At 39.4% G+C, this 17,597-nt stretch overlaps 3 protein-coding genes across 3 annotated transcripts in view; all 3 read left to right on the top strand.

The window, feature by feature from the left end:
• Positions 1 to 1,569: 1,569 nt before the first annotated feature.
• si:ch211-199g17.2 (uncharacterized) lies at positions 1,570 to 10,790 on the top strand. Its single transcript, XM_032535281.1, has 12 exons — positions 1,570 to 1,725; positions 5,029 to 5,075; positions 5,164 to 5,241; positions 5,341 to 5,483; positions 5,573 to 5,695; positions 5,792 to 5,849; positions 5,979 to 6,266; positions 6,899 to 7,035; positions 7,150 to 7,266; positions 7,415 to 7,472; positions 8,045 to 8,110; positions 8,215 to 10,790. Exons 2-12 carry the CDS (start codon positions 5,051 to 5,053, stop codon positions 9,414 to 9,416), a joined length of 2,295 nt encoding a protein of 764 aa, XP_032391172.1. The 5' UTR covers positions 1,570 to 1,725; positions 5,029 to 5,050; the 3' UTR covers positions 9,417 to 10,790.
• Positions 10,791 to 11,338: 548 nt separating this feature from the next.
• The window catches only part of LOC116702054 (regulation of nuclear pre-mRNA domain-containing protein 1A), a 10,971-nt gene continuing 4,712 nt past the window's right edge, over positions 11,339 to 17,597 (top strand). The window contains exons 1-4 of the mRNA XM_032536131.1: positions 11,339 to 11,740; positions 13,977 to 14,106; positions 14,738 to 14,844; positions 15,055 to 15,149. Of these exons, the coding sequence (XP_032392022.1) occupies positions 11,590 to 11,740; positions 13,977 to 14,106; positions 14,738 to 14,844; positions 15,055 to 15,149 (483 nt within the window). The 5' untranslated portion in view covers positions 11,339 to 11,589. The remainder of the gene's footprint in view (positions 11,741 to 13,976; positions 14,107 to 14,737; positions 14,845 to 15,054; positions 15,150 to 17,597) is intronic.
• Positions 11,383 to 17,597, top strand: part of si:ch211-13c6.2 (uncharacterized) — a 22,071-nt gene continuing 15,856 nt past the window's right edge. Inside the window, exon 1 of the mRNA XM_032536110.1 lies at positions 11,383 to 11,393. The gene's annotated coding sequence lies outside the window, so the exon portion shown is untranslated. The remainder of the gene's footprint in view (positions 11,394 to 17,597) is intronic.

Raw genomic sequence — 17,597 nt, 5'->3', positions numbered from 1 at the left:
CCCTTGGTTTCAAGGGCCAAGGGGTAGGGGTAAGGGGTGGGGGTAAGGGGTGGGGGTAAGATGGAGAAATGGGATTCAGCCTTAGTCTTATTTTCTCTTTAATTTTGTCTTTGTGTATCCTGATTGAATGAAGTGTCTGCCTTTCTAGCGCTGTGTAGAGAGAAGCTATTTTACTTGGATTAACATATCTCTGTGACTGTAGTCTCGCACTGCCAGACCTTCCTCCAATGAAACCCTTTTGTGAGGAGAGCAAAGGCCACACCTTTTGTTTAGCCTGCTGTTTCCTGTAACCCTCTGGTCCAGAAACTTGTCTGGTCAGAATTACACAGCTTTGTTGTGAACTTTGGTCTCCACTACACAAAACTAATCTCAACTAGAATTGGACCTGAAAGATTGTTTTCTCTTCTACACTAACGTTACGTGGCAGTATGCTACTATCTGAATTTGACTACTCTGCAAAATGCGTAGGTTACTTTTACTTTTTTAACTTGTAATAAAACGTTATGATTATGAAATTGTGCTTACTTGAAAGAAGAACACGCGAACACTGTGGTATTGAAAAATTGTATGTTGCACATGTAACTTTTTACATACATAACTTTTTCTCTGATCAGTGTTACAACTGTTTGCATAACTGCTGTTGACATCTGATATCTGGGAGCCACTGTCTTGTCCTTGTCTGGAGCGGTGTGCCGCTGGGAAAATAACAGGCGCCCCTGGCCTGTGAGAAACTGTCACCAATACTGCTTTGTTGTGACTGCGTGATTTATCTCATTCCACACTGTATTACAAAGGCTGCTGTAGAAAGCTTTTTCGTCAGTCATTTTTCCTTTACTGATGCTGTGAGTACTGTAAAAACTGACCTATTTGCAAAGTAAACAGAACTTTATTATGACTTAAGTGGTTCCGGTCTATTTTTGATAATAAAATTATTCTAACAGGTAAGTAAGAGCAAAGGAAATTTTTTTGTTTTTTTATTGTGTCAGCATCCGCATAATAGACACTGATTGTACTGTGGTTTGACCGAAGGTCATGAAGATGACATGTTCAGGCTGTAGGAGCAGGATGGCTGCGAGACATTACCACACCTAGACACAGGCGCGCTCAGGCGGTTACTGACAGCTTGGTATAAGCGTTTTTGGGAGTTTCCTGTTTCAGTATTCTTATTTCTGTGTTTAAAGAATGCTGAAATTTTGCATTTTTTTGAGCGCTCTTTTGCTGCACTCTGTAGTGTTGTGCTGAAACCAGCTGTCCACTCCCGAGCAATTATATTTGTAACCTGATGTCAGGTGAAAGTGTTTCTGCTTGAAAGAAATAAAACAAGCAAAGACAGTTTGATTTTCCTCATCTTTGTTGCTGAAGATAACTTTACTCCCCCTGCTGAACAACACACTTTAAGTATATTTTGATGATAATACCTTTCAACTTTAACGCTTGCTTGTATTCACACACACACGCACACGCGCACGCACGCACGCACACACACACACACACACACACACACACACACACACACACACACACACACACACACACACACACACACACACACACACACACACACACACACGACAAACTAAGATAACTTGTTGCACCGCCCACTTCCTCTTGGCTCAAACGTGGGTGAGTGAGCGAATTCAGATTTCGAATAACGTTTACTTGGGACCTACCTAGCAAATTAGTTAGTTAGCAAAAACGAGTCGGACACTAACGTTAACTTTCTCGGTAAGTTAATTTAATGTTTCAGTAGGAAGTCCGTTGTCTTTAATATTACCGTTAACTTTCGAATAATTTAGCCAGTGTTGGAGCTAAATCCTGCTCCATTTTTAAATTCCAACACTGGCTAGCTAGCTAACGTTAGCTGACAGTTAACTGCAGTTAGCGGCTTTTAAGGACCACATTTAATGTGAGTAGGTACTATAAGTTAACCGGAGGATTGATATTCGCCGGATATTCGTTTTCAACTTACCCCCCACCCCCCATTCAATATCTTCAGTAAAATTCGACGTTACATTACGAGTGAAGCTATGTTGAGGACAGTTTAGGACACTGTATCGGAAAAAAATCACAATGGTATTTGTTGTCGCTACCGATTTACGTGCGAAAATAACACTTAAATCAAATTAGCGTTACATTGCTCAGGCTGGTGACAGCTAGCTAGACTCCTGGAACTTTTTCAGATAATGAATTCACCATAAAAATAACTTCTTTTTTTTTAATTCTGATTGCTGTATGTAGTAGTTTCCAATGACAGGCTGCTACTTTCTACAGGTTATATTTTTCTCGTAACTTTAAAAGGTGGATCTTGAAGGGTCTCACGGCCTGCAAACGGACTCACTTGGCTTTGACCAGTGTGATGATATTGCAGCACCATCTGGTGGTTGATTTAATTCAATGACATAGTTTACAGTATAATGTATGTCTGTGGTCATTTTATCCCAGTACACTTGGTATTAAAATCCGATCTGAGTGATCCAATCACAAGTGTACAGCTCTAGGTACATGTGCTCCTGCCTGGCAGGAAATGAGTTAAAATTCGCACATGAGCTCAAAACTCCGAAAAATACTTTAATAAGGCACACGTTTCAACCCACAATCTGGCCTTCCTCAGGTGTATTTGATTGCAATGGCCCTTATCCGTTGTCATCACATGGTCAAAGGTCATTTGATATGTGAAAAATAAACATACATAGTGATAATATTCAGACAGATATACATACTAATACTGTCCAGATTGGGCAATTAAGATGACAAAATAATGACCTCAGTGTTTTACAGCTGATGCATGTAGTTTAAAGCCAACAGACTCAACCGGGTGTGACTTTGATAAATACAATTCAAATTCATCGCAAAACAATTTTAAGATGAAGAAACATTATTTCAAAAGGTGACTTGAAAATTTACAAAAAAGATCAAACCCAGCAGTTTAGGGCTTGTTATGGTGACAAAACCCTGGTAGTATAATGTGTCTCCAAATGCATCCTGAGTGCGCTTGTGATCGGATCTCACTTCCCGGCTCTATATGCAAATAAAAACATAGGGTACATCATTTCCATTTTCATAGGCTGGTTGTGCCTACGCCACCATGTCTTAAACGCTTGTTTTATTGTTGAATGCTAAGAAACTTTACTGCAATCTCTTTTTCTACTCACTCTTCCCTCACACAGTCTCTTTCATGTTTGTGTTTGTTCATGTTTCACAAAGAGTTTAACCTGAGCCAGACCGACAACAAAGATAGAAATCATATCACATCCATACATGGATAGTAGTATACAGTTGTTAAAATATATGACACACCGGTATTGGATCAGTACTTGGTATCGGCCAATACGCATGTTCAGGCATCTGTGTTGGGAAGCAAAAAATGGAATTGGACCATCTTTACTTACGAGTACAGGATTGATTGCCGATCACACTGCAACTGGTTTTTAAGCAGTAGGTTATACCCATGGTTGCAAAACACAAAATCCGTAAACATATTTTTATCATGACAGTCATGTGCCTCTCAAACGCATAATGCACTTCACCCACAGGCACTTCCTGTTCTTGCAAGGTCACTCAGTCCTTCTGATCTCTATCATGCACAGATAGTTGTATTACAGTTTCATGCATCAGTTTGTATGATTTTTCCAACAGTATTATTTTAATAACAATTTGTATTTTCTTATTAATGGTTCTATTTAATTGTTTGTACTGTTGAGCAAAGCAAAAATGTCTATTTTGAAAATGCTATTTATAAAACAATATTGACAATTTTTTTAAATGTATTTTTTCTCACGTTCATTTAACTTTATGTCTGAAATGTTTAGTATTTTGTGTATTTTCCTTGATAATTAATCAAGTAGACTCATGATACCATTACATTGCAATTGCAGTATTATATGACTTTTTCTCCTAATCGTGCAGCCCTGATGAGATACACAAGACATAGTTCACAATACCGATAATATCCTGATACAGCAATTCTGCGGTAATAATAAATATATTGCTAGACAACCCTATAATGATCACATCACAATATCTGTGTAACTTTGAATACAAAATGCTAGTGAAAAGGTTTAGTGTTAAGTGCTATGGTTTTCTCTCTTTACTCTCTTTACTCACTTTGAAAACAGCACAGTTCTGCAGCAGAAGTTTATCAGTCTGTAAATTAAAATTACAGAACTATAGAGCAACTATGCGTCCAGTCTTTTGACTTAAACATGGCTGGGGCATCTGTGATTTTCCTCAAACTGCTGTCCGCCATCCAGTTGAAAACCTCTTCCTCTTTTCCTAATTAACTAAAGTTCAAGTTTCCTTCATTCGTGTATTAGGCGCCACCTCAAGGAGCAGTGAATTAGATACGCTGGGAGCAGGAAATGTTGATATTTGTTGCTAGCGTATTGATTCTTGTAGCGCACAAAGAACATAACGATATATTGCTGTATGTACGTAGATTGTGTCCCACCCTAGCTCTTACATAAATCCTACATTAGAAATGTGCAGTGATTTATGAAAAAGCCTGACATGATATACAAAACATTGGCAGTAGCCAAAAAATACAGGTTTAACCTGCCCATTTCCTATTATTTCTTTACGTTTTCATGCTATTTTAGGAAAAACTTAAATAGTTCCAACTAGGCTTGTATGATAAATCATAAAGTTGCAATCTCAATTCACCTGTTTGAAATTAAATTTTGAAATGACTTTTGACTCTTTTAATTTTACGAGCCAACTGGATCACAAACACTACGACTTTCTTCTGGGTTTTAAACATAGACTGTATAAAATAGGTGCTGCAGTGCTCTCCCTTCTAGGAACACAAAGTTTAGCGCTTCACCCTCAGCCATTGACAAAGCGCCTTTTAGTCATGTGTTTCACTCTTCGTGAGAAAAATAGTGTGGCAGAGAATCGTGAAGTCAATTCTAAGCTAAAACAATCGTGATTCATATTTTTCCTTGAATTGTGCAGGCCTAGTTCAGGCATCTAAACACAAGCCCACTCAAATTAAAATGACTCACTGTAAGCTCTAACTCCAACTGTATGCAGGTGGTGATTCTACAGCTGCATCATGCAGCCGGCTAGAGCACAAAAAGGTATTTCTTTTACTCTTGCATGTGGACTACTATCACGCTAATGCCATTCCCCTGTGATTTAATTTTCTGATTACTTCTCTAATTTTAGGATTTTCTAACAAAAGCCAGCTGTTTGATTCTCTGAAGGTGTATCTGAACAACAAGAACCGACTACAACCCATTATTGGTCTGTAGTAACAAATCCATTTTGTGTGTGTCGTGTGTGTGTCCTGTGTGTGTGTGTTCTGTGTGTATTGAAATAATTGGTCATTTTATGTACATTTAGGCCTGGGCAGTATTATAGAATGTGTGAAGGCGGGTACACACAACAGAGAAGTATTGTACCTGTGTGAGGTCTGTGTGTGTCGCCTTAGTAAAGCCGACATGCGGAACCACATCATGGGAAGTCTCCACAGATACAGCTACATTGTAAGTAGCACTATCGAAGAAGTCATGATGGCAAGTTTGTGTGCTGCCTTGGACGGACTGTGGTTTATTCCCAGGTGTTGTGTTGACAGAAAGCCTGGCACCCCCACTTAATGTCTGAATGGAAGGAGATGTCTGACCTGTCTAATCTGGCCTGGCCGCTGATGGAGATGGCCAAGGCACTTGAGGAAAAAGAAGGACCTGGAGATGTCCAGGTATGCTATTTTGACCGTGTATGTCTTTGTTTCTTGTTGCAAACAAATGAGTGTTTTGGATACAAGTACTCACATGTTTTGCACCTTCATATTAAGTGGTTAGAGTTTGAAGACGCTTTATTCCAGAAGATGGCAACACACAGTGAGAATGACGGTCAGTGACTATTCACTTGTTTATAACAGTGGTTCTCAAACCCCTTAAAACCCCTACAATCCCACCCTGTCTTTTCACTTTTTTGTGTCATAATTTCCATATGTACATAACTCTTTTTTTACTCCACAGCAGTAACTCTGATAACTATCTTAAGAGATGGGCAGGGCCAGGGTAACCCTGAGACCACATCTGTGCAGCAGGAGCACCATCCCATCCAATCGCAGAGGATTGTACTGGTTTCCAATAACCAACAAAGACCGTCCAAGAAATCCCTTGAGACCTCAGCAGAGACAAACAGAACTATAGCTTTTATCAAATCGGAAGACTTGTTAAAGAACCCATCTCCTGAACCCTCTGTGCTATCGAAGAACAGCAACAGCTTTCTCGATGGCTACACAGGAACCAAGCCTCTTATTGGTGAGCACAGATAAAGAGAAGCAACAGATGCTATAAAATACAGAAAATGTCAATGTTATGTCATCATGATTGAAGGTACACATTTACTTAGTAGATCTTCTGGTGAGAATTCTATTGATGGGTGCTACTACATATAGGCTATTATGGGTGTGGATCATTTGAAGGAATAGTTCAGCGTGTTAGGAAATGTGTTTATTCATATGCTTGATGAAAAGATCAATACAACCTTTATGTCCGTTTGGTAAATTTGTAGCTTAGCTTATTTCTTGACTAGGACTTCAAATGTCCAAGCGTCTCTATTGATTGCCTGGAAACGTACTTGCCAAAAGACTATTACACATCCCCTGTAAAATGGCAAAATGTAATTTTTACACTTTGATTTTTACAAATCAAAGAGATAAAACATGTTATGTAGTGAGCTTAAGAAATACTTATAGGTGGATACTGTTACCTTTGGGCAGAGCCATGCTGCTTGTTTCACTGTTTTCAGTCTTTGTGCAAAGCTAACCGGCTGCTGTCTGTAGCTACATGTTTACCGTTACAGGCCTGAGAGAGGTATTGATCTTATCTAACTTGTGGCTATTGCTATGAATATTGCGTGAATAGAAGCTGCTTATGCATGTTTGCACCAGGTCTTTTCCGTGTAGTTGAATGTAGAAGTGACGATGGCCGCACACACTGCTTCCTATGTCACTGCTGCCGCATCAGATCCAACGAAAAGGACATCATTGATCACCTAACCACGTCTTCCCATCTCATAAACTACTTGGTCAGTTTGTTGTGGATCAATAACTGAAATGAACAAGAACACAAATCATTAACAAAAACGCATGCAAAGAGTCTAGAAAACATTCTAGGTTTAACTTGAAACCTTTGTGTGTAGATGGAAGCTTATCCTGAGCAGGTGGAGGTAATAATGGCAGATATTAATAAAAACTATCAGCTTCTCCAATCATTGGCCAAGAAAGTGGAGCAAGAAGAGGGCAGAGGAGAGCCAAAGGTATCATATTTACTTGATTATCCGGCCTTAGTTATGCTAACCTAGGTGTAAAATGTTATGTTTGTTACCAGAAAGTATAGTTAACTTGTACTCATCTGTCCATCCAAATGTTTAAAACATGCTAAAACAACAAAAATCATGTTCCCAGGTGATAAATGCACGAGAATCCTTCTGTAACCTAATGACTGGCAAAAGTTACCACTGGTGTAAGTACAGATGCATGCCCATCCACAGTTTTCTTGTTTGGCCATGAACCATTCTCCTCTTTAGCTTCAACTCTCTTCTTTTGACCTGTGATTTGTAGTGTAAGTATAAAACTTAGTTAACTCTCTGTCTCCTCACACTATTACAGATAAAGTTCTGAAAGAGGTGAATATTTGACACTGCAGTAAAAAAGCGAAGCTCCAGAAGGCCTTCAGTTGGCTGTAAAAAAAAAAAAAAAAAAGAAAGTAATGCATACAGAACCTGTAAGTCCAAGGTGTCCACAGCCAATTCTCCGCAATGGAGCAAAGTAGAAACATACAGCCTTTGTTTATAGTTTAGGGAGTACGTTTTGAGATCAATTTATACTTTGGGACCTAAATGGGCTGAGTTAAAGTTGTTTTATTATCTTTTGTTGTATTATTTATTCATTTCTGTCTACTTAATTCTTTATTCTCTTTACACTCCCTAAGTCTTTTATTTGTTCTCAACTTCTATTACTTTCACCCAGTGCATTTGTTTGTGTGCAAAGATTAATGTATGTTTGTATACCCTTGTTGTTGTTGTTGTTTCTCAGGTATAAAGATGCTGTGTAATGGAGGGACACATACTAACACCCAAAAGCAGAAAATAGCTGTCAAAGGTGTGTCTTTGGAAGCAACAGTGCACTTGAAGGCGGTCAAAACATGTTTTGTCTTTCAATAATTTAATATTTTTGTAATTTCCAATTTACACTTTTTCTTTAAGGGCTAAGTGTAAACAATATTTCGAATCGAGCCAGGACAGAGAAATGTACCGTGTTGCCGTCACAGTTTGCAAAAAGGATGGCCGCAAAGAGGAAAATGAAGCAAGTGGATAATACTGTGTTCAAGGTAAGCCTGCCTTTAACCAAAGGTTCAATGCTGCTGGAGAGGACCTCTTTCAGTATGGACAGCCTCCCTGGGTCATCTGCATGCTCCCCTTCATCCGACTCAGATCTCATTCCCTCGCCAGAATCTCAGTCAGAGGACTGTGAGTTGGACTATGATGCTGGATCGTTTGCAAGTAACCACACTGAACACACCTCACAACTTCAGCAAGACCTCTGTAGGGGAGACGCTGGTCAATACAAGGGACCGGAAAGATATGTCCCAGTTGCTCAGTATCAAGAGGTGGCCGGTTCTTTCAATGACAACGAATACTTATACTACAACCAGTCAGAAGACATAACTGGAACAAAATACCAAAAGGTCTATGGGGACGATAATTACAAGAGACAACCCAGTTCTCAAGAAAGATCAAGTAAGAGGTTTTACAAACAATGGCAAAATGAAGGCCCTCAGACACAAAACGAGTGGCTGTCACCGGCTGTGTCCCACACTCAAGACTGGCCAGCTTATAAATCTTCCTACAGATGTGAGGCAGGTTGCACTGAGCAGTGGTACAATTCAACTTCACAGAGTAAAGTTGGCACAAGAATATCAAGAGAAGAGCGACAGAACGAGATGAGCATGGATGCTACTCAACATTGTTACCAACAACAACCACAAAATCAGTACATGGAATGTCTTCAGACAGGAAGTGTGGGACAGCATGGTTTTTCTGATGAATGTGCTGCGCAGTCAGATGCTGCTAGGATCGGCATGCATCCTTACTTAGGAGATCCCCTTGCTCACAGTAGCAGCACAGCACCAGAGTCTAGAGTATGGTTTCCTGAGATTGAACACAGACCATTGCAAACATACATGGAGTTCGCCATTGGTCCCGTCCATGCAGTTCAACAAAGTTATATGACACAATCTAAGGCCTATCAAGCCACCCTGCCAGAGCATGGGGTGATGTCTTACCCAAACCACAATATTGGACCTAGGACAAACTCTGACCAGTGCTTTCATCATCCATTCAGCGTGGGTGAGGGTATGTCCCAGTCAAAATGCCTTCATCCCACCTTAGCAAGCTCTGTGTTATAGATCCCATTCTGACTTTGATTTCAGAGCTGCTGGTTTGTCGGATTTACCGATTTTAGGTAGTTCAGCTGGAACAACTCCATTTATGTTTGCATATCCAAATTTGAATTCTGGATGTTTTGCCACACCTCACTGAGACCACATTTTCCTAATGGTTTGGTGTCCCCATTTAATGAAATCTCACTCAGATGGTCCATCCTGGGTTCTTCACGTGCCATGGCATTTTTGATGTTCTTTTAAAATAAATGCATCTGGTCTTTGCCATGAATGGGAATCTCCTAATGGAGGAATGTTTTGCCTGTAGTGATATAACTTTCATAGCCACTGAGTTCAGTATTCAGCTTTTATATGACAAAATATTTCTATATGAAACTGACAGTAATATGGCTTTTTTTTTCACTCTAATCAAATGATTGTGGACCATTAAACAAAAAGAAAAGCCTAAATTGTGACATATTTCCTTGTATGGGCCTGGCCATGAATGTATTATAAGTAAAAGTGTCTTGGTTGCATCTGCTTAAAAAGCTGGTGCTTTAAAAAAAAAAGCCAGTGCTTTTTGATTTAGAAGTAGGCTATTTATAATAGACTTTTGTTATCTCAGAATTGTAAAAGTGACCCAAGAATATTAGGGATAATGAGCTTGATTAATTGGACAAGCATTTATTATTCATATATATTTCTTGGGTTTACATGTATCCTAAACAAGTAAGGGTGAAATACATGCTCAGTAATATAAATCATCAAATATATAAACTGCATAATAGCCAGCAGTTTTTTTTCTTATAAATGTATTGTTTAATAGCAACAATTGAGAAATTGCAAAGTTTTCAAATCACACTGAGGCTGTGGTTTGTAGTTGTCACTAAATATGTTGAACCTCAAATACTAATAACCTGTATTTGCTTTTACTTTTGGAACATTATGTTAATGTGACTGCACATGTTGTGTACAAGCTGCTTCTGAATGTGTGATGGCCTACTTTAGGTTTGTGCTTGAATGTATTTTCTTAACTTTTTTTTTTTGGGGATTACCTCTTTTTGCTTACTTTGTGTACCACTGAAGATAGTATATTTATGGTGTATAATGGAACTAATATTGACACTAGGTTGCTATAAATGAAATTTGGAAAATGAGCAAGTGATACATTGTTCACCTGTTGATAATGTTAGACTAGGTAACATTATTATATATTGTATGTTTTAAGGTCAAGTTTAACAATGCAAATGCACAATGCTGTGATGCCTAATACATTTGTAAACGTCTTAGCTTCTTCATTTAGGAGGTTTAATCATCACTGTTGTGTTCTACTTACATAAAACTGTTGATTAGTAATGCTCATTACACTTGAACAGAAGGGAATTAAAGGATGGATAAGGATTTGCAGTCTCTCGATTTGAAATGTTGAAGTGTCAAATTTAAGATTGAAATTTAAGTTCACATTATGAAGGGGGGGGAAAAGTTCACTGGAAGAGAGAGTTGCGCCTCGGTGTGTATGTCTGAAGTATCTCGTGTTGGGATAACAATTGCATTTACTTGTAATCCAAAAGAGAACAAAACGCAAAAGAGCGAACAAACAGAAGAGCAAGTACACAGCACACATTGCATTATAGGGAAGCCAACTGTTTTTTGTGATTGTTGTGAAGTATCAGATACTGTTGAGCATGTGCTTGTTAGTTGTAGGAATATGTATCAGAGAGAAAAGACATTATGGCAGAAAATACACTAGTTGGGAAAACATGAGCAGGAGTAAAGAAGATACTGCGTGTTGGAAGTGGAAGGCAGCACATGCTTGTCCGCTTCGTAATGAGAGTAGGACGAATGAGGAAAATTTGACAGAGTGTAGGAGTTAACAAACTCCAGTAGATGGCAGTAGTTTAACTTTAAGGAATGCAAGCTGCCGTTAAAACACGAATAAGAAGCAAGCAGCTCCTGTAGGCTGCTGTGGTTCGCCCATAAGCTAAGTAGCAAGCAGCAACCCCCGTGCATTGCTGAGAGGACGTCGGTAGCTAGTTAGCATTAGCAAGTCTTTACATGAAAGGGAGCGTATGCCATTTAATTCGAATGGCTAAAATGAATGTTGTGACTGGCTAACTTGTTGTAGATAACACATCTGGGAGAAACCTTGAAACTGCCTCTCCCGGTGTCTGGTTAACGTTATCCCTTAAATATCGTCAAGATGTCAGCTTTCTCTGAGGCTGCTTTAGAAAAGAAACTATCCGAGCTCAGCAACTCACAACAAAGTGTGCAAACGTTGTCATTGTGGCTCATTCATCATAGAAAACACTCGAGGACAATTGTCAGCGTTTGGATCAACGAACTGAAAAAAGGTAAGGTATACAAGCTAGCTAGCTAGTACCCCATAACGAAGACCGATTGCATGCTTTTCCAAGACAAGTTAGTTTAGCGTTTGGCTAACGTACAGGCGCTGGCTAGCCCTGGCTAAAGCGTTAATGTAAATGTTGAACTATTCTAGCAGTTTAAAAGGGTTTGTCTCCACAGTAATGTTTGTTAGCCTTAAACCACGTGTTCGCCATGTTTGACAAATAAAGTTAACGTTAAGTTACTCTGTAAATTGATGCTCTGGCTTTAATTTGTGAATTTAATGTTACCACTGGTAAACAAAATCATAGCAGTCTCTTAGTATTTTAGCAATGATACAAGGCCGTCATACTGAGTATTGACCTTTAGTGCAAATTGACCAACTCATGGCAGCTATTAATGCGCATTACGAAAACAGTGGAGCATTTAGCAACTATAGAACCAGATAGTTCCCTCAGAAGAGGGTCGAGACCAAAACAGAGAATCCAGGTGGGCATATTAATCACGACACCAAGTGAATGCTAACCCATATCTGTAATCTATTGTTAGTTTACATGTAACATCTTTAAAAGGCGATAACATAATGTGTTAAGTGGCCAACCAATGAATCAATGCAGCTTTAAAGTGGTTATAACTGATATGTTTATAATAACAAAATCTAATGACAGTGTGAAAATACTTAACAGTCTCACACCTCTCGTGCTTAGCACCGAACAGTAGACAAGCCTTAAGAGTGATTATTGGACTCAAATTTGCCAGGTGGACGACGTCAAATGAACAGAGTTGCTCAAACTACTGGATGTGTAAATAAGCAACTGTTCTGTATCAACCTAAAAGCTGGTTGAATGTCAATGTTGAGTTCACAACTTGTTTCTGCCGCTCCTATGTGGCCCAGTAAATACAGGAATAAATCAGTTATTGCATTGTTATTAGGTTTAAGTACACCTGACGTCGACATTTTTCACCTGATTGATTGCTTGGATGTTCACAATCATTCCGTTAATGAGCTCTGGTGGATCACAATCAATGGCTTAACCTCAAATGCTTTATGCTAGGGATATAGTTTAGCTCCTGCTGTCCGTAGCTGCTATATTCTTGGAATATAAGAACATTTAGGCCTATAGTGGTTTTTCAATCAGTTTCTTTCGAAATTCAAGACATAATTTCATTTTTGATTCTCTGTCAACATTATAGGTTTTATAAAAACATGTCTACATGTTAAACTTTTTGAAACAGTCTTTCAGGCAAAATATGTATCAAACCATTCTGAATTAAGTACTGAGTTTATTATCCTGCAGACTAAAGGGGGAAAAAAAGTCTTCAGAGTCAGTGTTTAATAAACAGCTGAAGGTGTGTGGTGTACATAGCGGAAACCCTGCTGTGCGTCTGCCCTATACCATGGCGGGAGAAACATATCAACATAGAGGAAACAGTGGGGTAAAGGCAGTTACAGCAAAAAATGCATAATTGAGTTTATTAGAATATTTTGTCGAATTAGTCGTTGCTAATGCATGCTGTATAGATGTCTGGTATTGCTATAGTTGTAGCTAATACTGGCCCACTTTTCCTTAGGGTGCTAGTCAACAACCTAATGATATCTCAAGTGGTTGATGTATTTTAGGAGCTTTGTCTGAGGATTGAGACGAGTGTGCAGTGTTAATAGCAATGGGGACATAGATGGCACACTTCTCTGGAGCTTTACGCTCAGCTCAGTGTTGACTGTAACTTCTCCAAAAACAACAAAGCGAAAGGCACCATGATGATGTAACTGTGCCATAAAGTACATGCTGATGAATAAGTCCCAAATGGAATAGACATACAAAACAAGTTGTGTGATGACAGAGAAAAAGGATAAATGACATATCTTAAACGCTCTAACCCCTAGGGCTTATATGTAGTTATAGTAAATGAACTGTGTGACTAATTGGTTGTTATGGGACAGATTTTCTTGTTGGTTATGGCTGATAGCTGTGAGGTGAGACTTGCTGTCTTTGATACATAGAATAAAGGGTAACTTTCATTTATAATGGTCTGTCGGGGGTGGGAAAAACAGCATTGTATTTAAATTTTGTTCTTCTAATCATTTCACAGATGAAGATTTAAATCATGTATGTATAGTATAGTATAGTTTGTTAGCAGGTTAATTTACCTACCAATGTGTTGCTCAGCTTAAAGATTAGTAATGTAAATCATAATCAAATAACTCACTGTTCTATGTGTATGTGTACATTTGAATGCATGCAGCTCAGGTATCACGCAAGCTGACCTTCCTTTACTTGGCCAATGACGTCATTCAAAACAGCAAGAAGAAAGGACCAGAATTCACTCAGGATTTTGCACCGGTCATCGTTGATGCATTCAAACATGTATACAGGTCAGATTTCTTATTACAAATCATAAGTGAGTCTACATTGTCTACATTTCGGTAAATGGCTCAGAAAAATGCATTGTTGAAATCATGTTTGTTTGTTTATTAGTCTGTTGCTTAAAGGGATGAGGATAGGATTCGTCCGTTGCAGTTTGCAAACAACTGTTTGCCAAGGGGAGCTTTGTCCCCCTGGCTTTTTTTCCTTCATACATTAGCGTTTCCTACAGTGCTCTGTCCATCATTTCTGTAACATTTTTCATGGATGTGTGCTTGCAATCTGGTCGCTGTTTTTAGAGTCCAGCCCCCACACCCTGCATGCTGTGGATGGGTGATACACACCCATTGACCAAAGGCTGGTGCCCAGTAATACTATTTATATAGTGATACACAACTTTGAATAAAAATACAAGAAATTGTAGTCGGATTTCTGCAAGAGTGGTTATGGAAACACTAGAGAATTGCATTACATTACTTGGACTACCTGATGGGATTCAAATGACATACACCGGTATTCACATTAAAATAAAGTCTTTTTAAAGAACCTATCACATTTTATTTGTGTTATTCAGCCCTAACACCAGCTGCATTTCATAAAGGAGTTTAAAGTACATGTTCTGTCTTATGTTTTCCTGTCCAGAGATGGTGAGGAAGGCTGTAAGAAACAGTTGGGTCGGGTTTTGTCTATCTGGCAGGAGAGAGCTGTGTACGAGAACAACCTCCTGGATCAGCTCTCACAAGTTCTATGCAAGTTCACACAACACTAACACTACTTACAACAATATGCTAATGTGACAGCTTACTTTGCCATTCTACAGGTTTAAACCGTTTTGTCTTGTAAGGATTCCTTGAATGGAATTTTAAAATGACAGACAGGTCTTATTAATAAAGTGTAGGACAGGATGAAATTTGACTTCAATATGTGATGTTTTCTTGGTCTTTTGTTGTAAATTCTAGATGGAGAAAAGAAGGCTAAGAAGAGGTCGTATGAGGAGATCCGACCAGATGATGAGGACTTTGCCTCCCAGAGCTCCCCTGCCGAGCCCCCACAGGTGAATGCCTAAACAAAAAGTGTAGGACTGTAGCAAAGAGGTTATGATAATATGAGGCGACACTACCAGCGTTTTTGCGCAACAGCCACAAGAAGGCATGTTTATAGGGCAGCTGCCATTTTGGGTAAAATGCTGTACCGTTCTGTCACTACCAGATGTGAGTCGTGTGCAGATGTGAGTTGCGCATGCTCAGATTTAAACAGTTTACGGCATAACGTGTCATACTGACATTTATGAATTCCATAAAATAATAAACGTTTCTGATTACAAACAATGGCATAAGATGGAAATCATTTACACAATGTTTTAGCTATCTGTGATTGTTTAAATTTGAACTTGTAGTCAGCAGTGAACAAACTTCATTTAGTAGGTCCATTTTTATTGCATCTTGTAGGCTACTTGTCACAAAGTGACGCATGAGCAACTCACATCTGCACTCGACTCACATCGGGTAGTGTAACTATTAAAAGCATCCGTTTCTTGTATGTCAGTCATGAAGAACCACAAGCAGTATTCTTCTACTCAGATGATATCAACAAAAAAGGTTAAAATGAAGACAGACTGAACTTGTTAAATTTGGCTTGCAAAAAATGCTAAAATGCATGTCCTTTACAAACTATAGGCTTTAGCGCAGACCTCTATTCCAATAAGTCAGTTCAGACGAGACTGTCTAAATGCCTCAAAGAAGTAGCTTGGTCCTATCAGACTCTGGTACATTTCAGTTGTGTAGAGATTCTGGCGGGTACTCTGTTGAAGTTTAAAACTATTGTCTCTGCCCCGAGCCACTCTGGATCTGCCATAACCAATCACTAACGTTTAGTCGTGACGACGGCTTAGCATCCCTAGCGTTCACCTTAGCCAACTCCTTTTCATGACAAATTTAAAATTCAGTTCCGAATACAACAAAATGCAGTTGTAGTTTCAAATTCTCTGACCAGATAATATTGCCGGCATCCTAAAACTAAAAATTCAACATCTAAACGTTGTCCTATTAACTTTGACTTGGATCACTTAGCATCACGGACTCTTGCAGTCTGTTAGCGTGGAACACAGTCCGCCTGTCAATGGCAACAGCCCTGTCCAGGATGACAGATTCATCCCCTCTTGTGAATGGGAATGACAAACGCCAACAGCGTGACAAAGCGCTGAGCGGCACGTTTGGCATTTTTTGGCAGAGAGTTTGAAACTTTTCAACTTTGGGTAAAACACAGCGCTTGTCATTGTCACTTTTTACTCGTCTTCCACTCACAGTGGTGGAAGTGTGAGACAAATGCCATGAAGACCAACCATCACATGTACACATGCGGCACAACAACAATGACTGAGGAGAAATTAATACTGCTGACCACATACACTCACCTAAAGGATTATGAGGAACACCTGTTCAATTTCTCATTAATGCAATTATCTAATCAACCAATCCCATGGCAGTTGCTTCAATGCATTTAGGGGTGTCGTCCTGGTCAAGACAATCTCCTGAACTCCAAACTGAATGTTGGAAAGAAAGGTAATTTAATTTTGAGCGTGGCATGATTGTTTGGGTCCAGACGGGCCGGTCTGAGTATTTCACACTCTACTCAGTTACTGGGATTTACATGCACAACCACTTCTAGGGTTTACAAAGAATGGTGTGGAAAGGGAAAAACATCCAGTATGCGGCAGTCCTGTGGGCGAAAATGCCTTGTTGATGCTAGAGGTCAGAGGAGAATGGACCAACTGATTCAAGCTGATAGAAGAGCAACTTTGATTGAAATAACCACTCGTTACAACCGAGGTATGCAGCAAAGCATTTGTGAAGCCACAACACGCACAACCTTGAGGTGGATGGGCTACAACAGCAGAAGACCCCACCGGGTACCACTCATCTCCACTACAAACAGGAAAAAGAGGCTACAATTTGCAAGAGCTTACCAAAATTGGACAGTTGAAGACTGGAAAAATGTTGTCTGGTCTTATGAGTCTCGATTTCTGTTGAGACATTCAGATGGTAGAGTCAGAATTTGGCATAAAGACAATGAGAACATGGCTCCATCATGCCTTGTTACCACTGTGCAGGCTGGTGGTGGTGGTGTGATGGTGTGGGGCATGTTTTCTTGGCACACTTTAGGCCCCTTAGTGCCAATTGGGCATCGTTTAAATGCCACGGCCTACCTGAGCATTATTTCTGACCATGTCCATCCCTTTATGGCCACCATGTACCCATCCTCTGATGGCTACTTCCAGCAGGATAATGCACCATGTCACAAAGCTCCAATCATTTCAAATTGGTTTCTTGAACATGACAATGAGTTCACTGTAGTAAAATGCACCCACCGTCACCAGATCTCAACCCAATAAAGCATCTTTGGGATGTGGTGGAAGGGGAGCTTTGTGCCCTGGATGTGCATTCTACAAATCTCCATAAACTGCAAGATGCTATCCTATCAATATGGGCCAACATTTCTAAAG

This window comes from Etheostoma spectabile, chromosome 14 (genome assembly GCF_008692095.1).
Source record: "Etheostoma spectabile isolate EspeVRDwgs_2016 chromosome 14, UIUC_Espe_1.0, whole genome shotgun sequence".
NCBI lineage: Eukaryota > Metazoa > Chordata > Actinopteri > Perciformes > Percidae > Etheostoma > Etheostoma spectabile.
This window is presented reverse-complemented; position numbering and strand designations above follow the sequence as displayed.

What these genes read in the sequence shown, in the direction of transcription:
- si:ch211-199g17.2 (XM_032535281.1), top strand. Translation starts at nt 5,051, where the DNA reads ATGCAGCCGGCTAGAGCACAAAAAG. An exon ending in TCCACAGATACAGCTACATT is followed by an intron (nt 5,484 to 5,572) that starts GTAAGTAGCACT and finishes TTGTGTTGACAG; the next exon opens with AAAGCCTGGCACCCCCACTT. An exon ending in AGGAACCAAGCCTCTTATTG is followed by an intron (nt 6,267 to 6,898) that starts GTGAGCACAGAT and finishes TGTTTGCACCAG; the next exon opens with GTCTTTTCCGTGTAGTTGAA.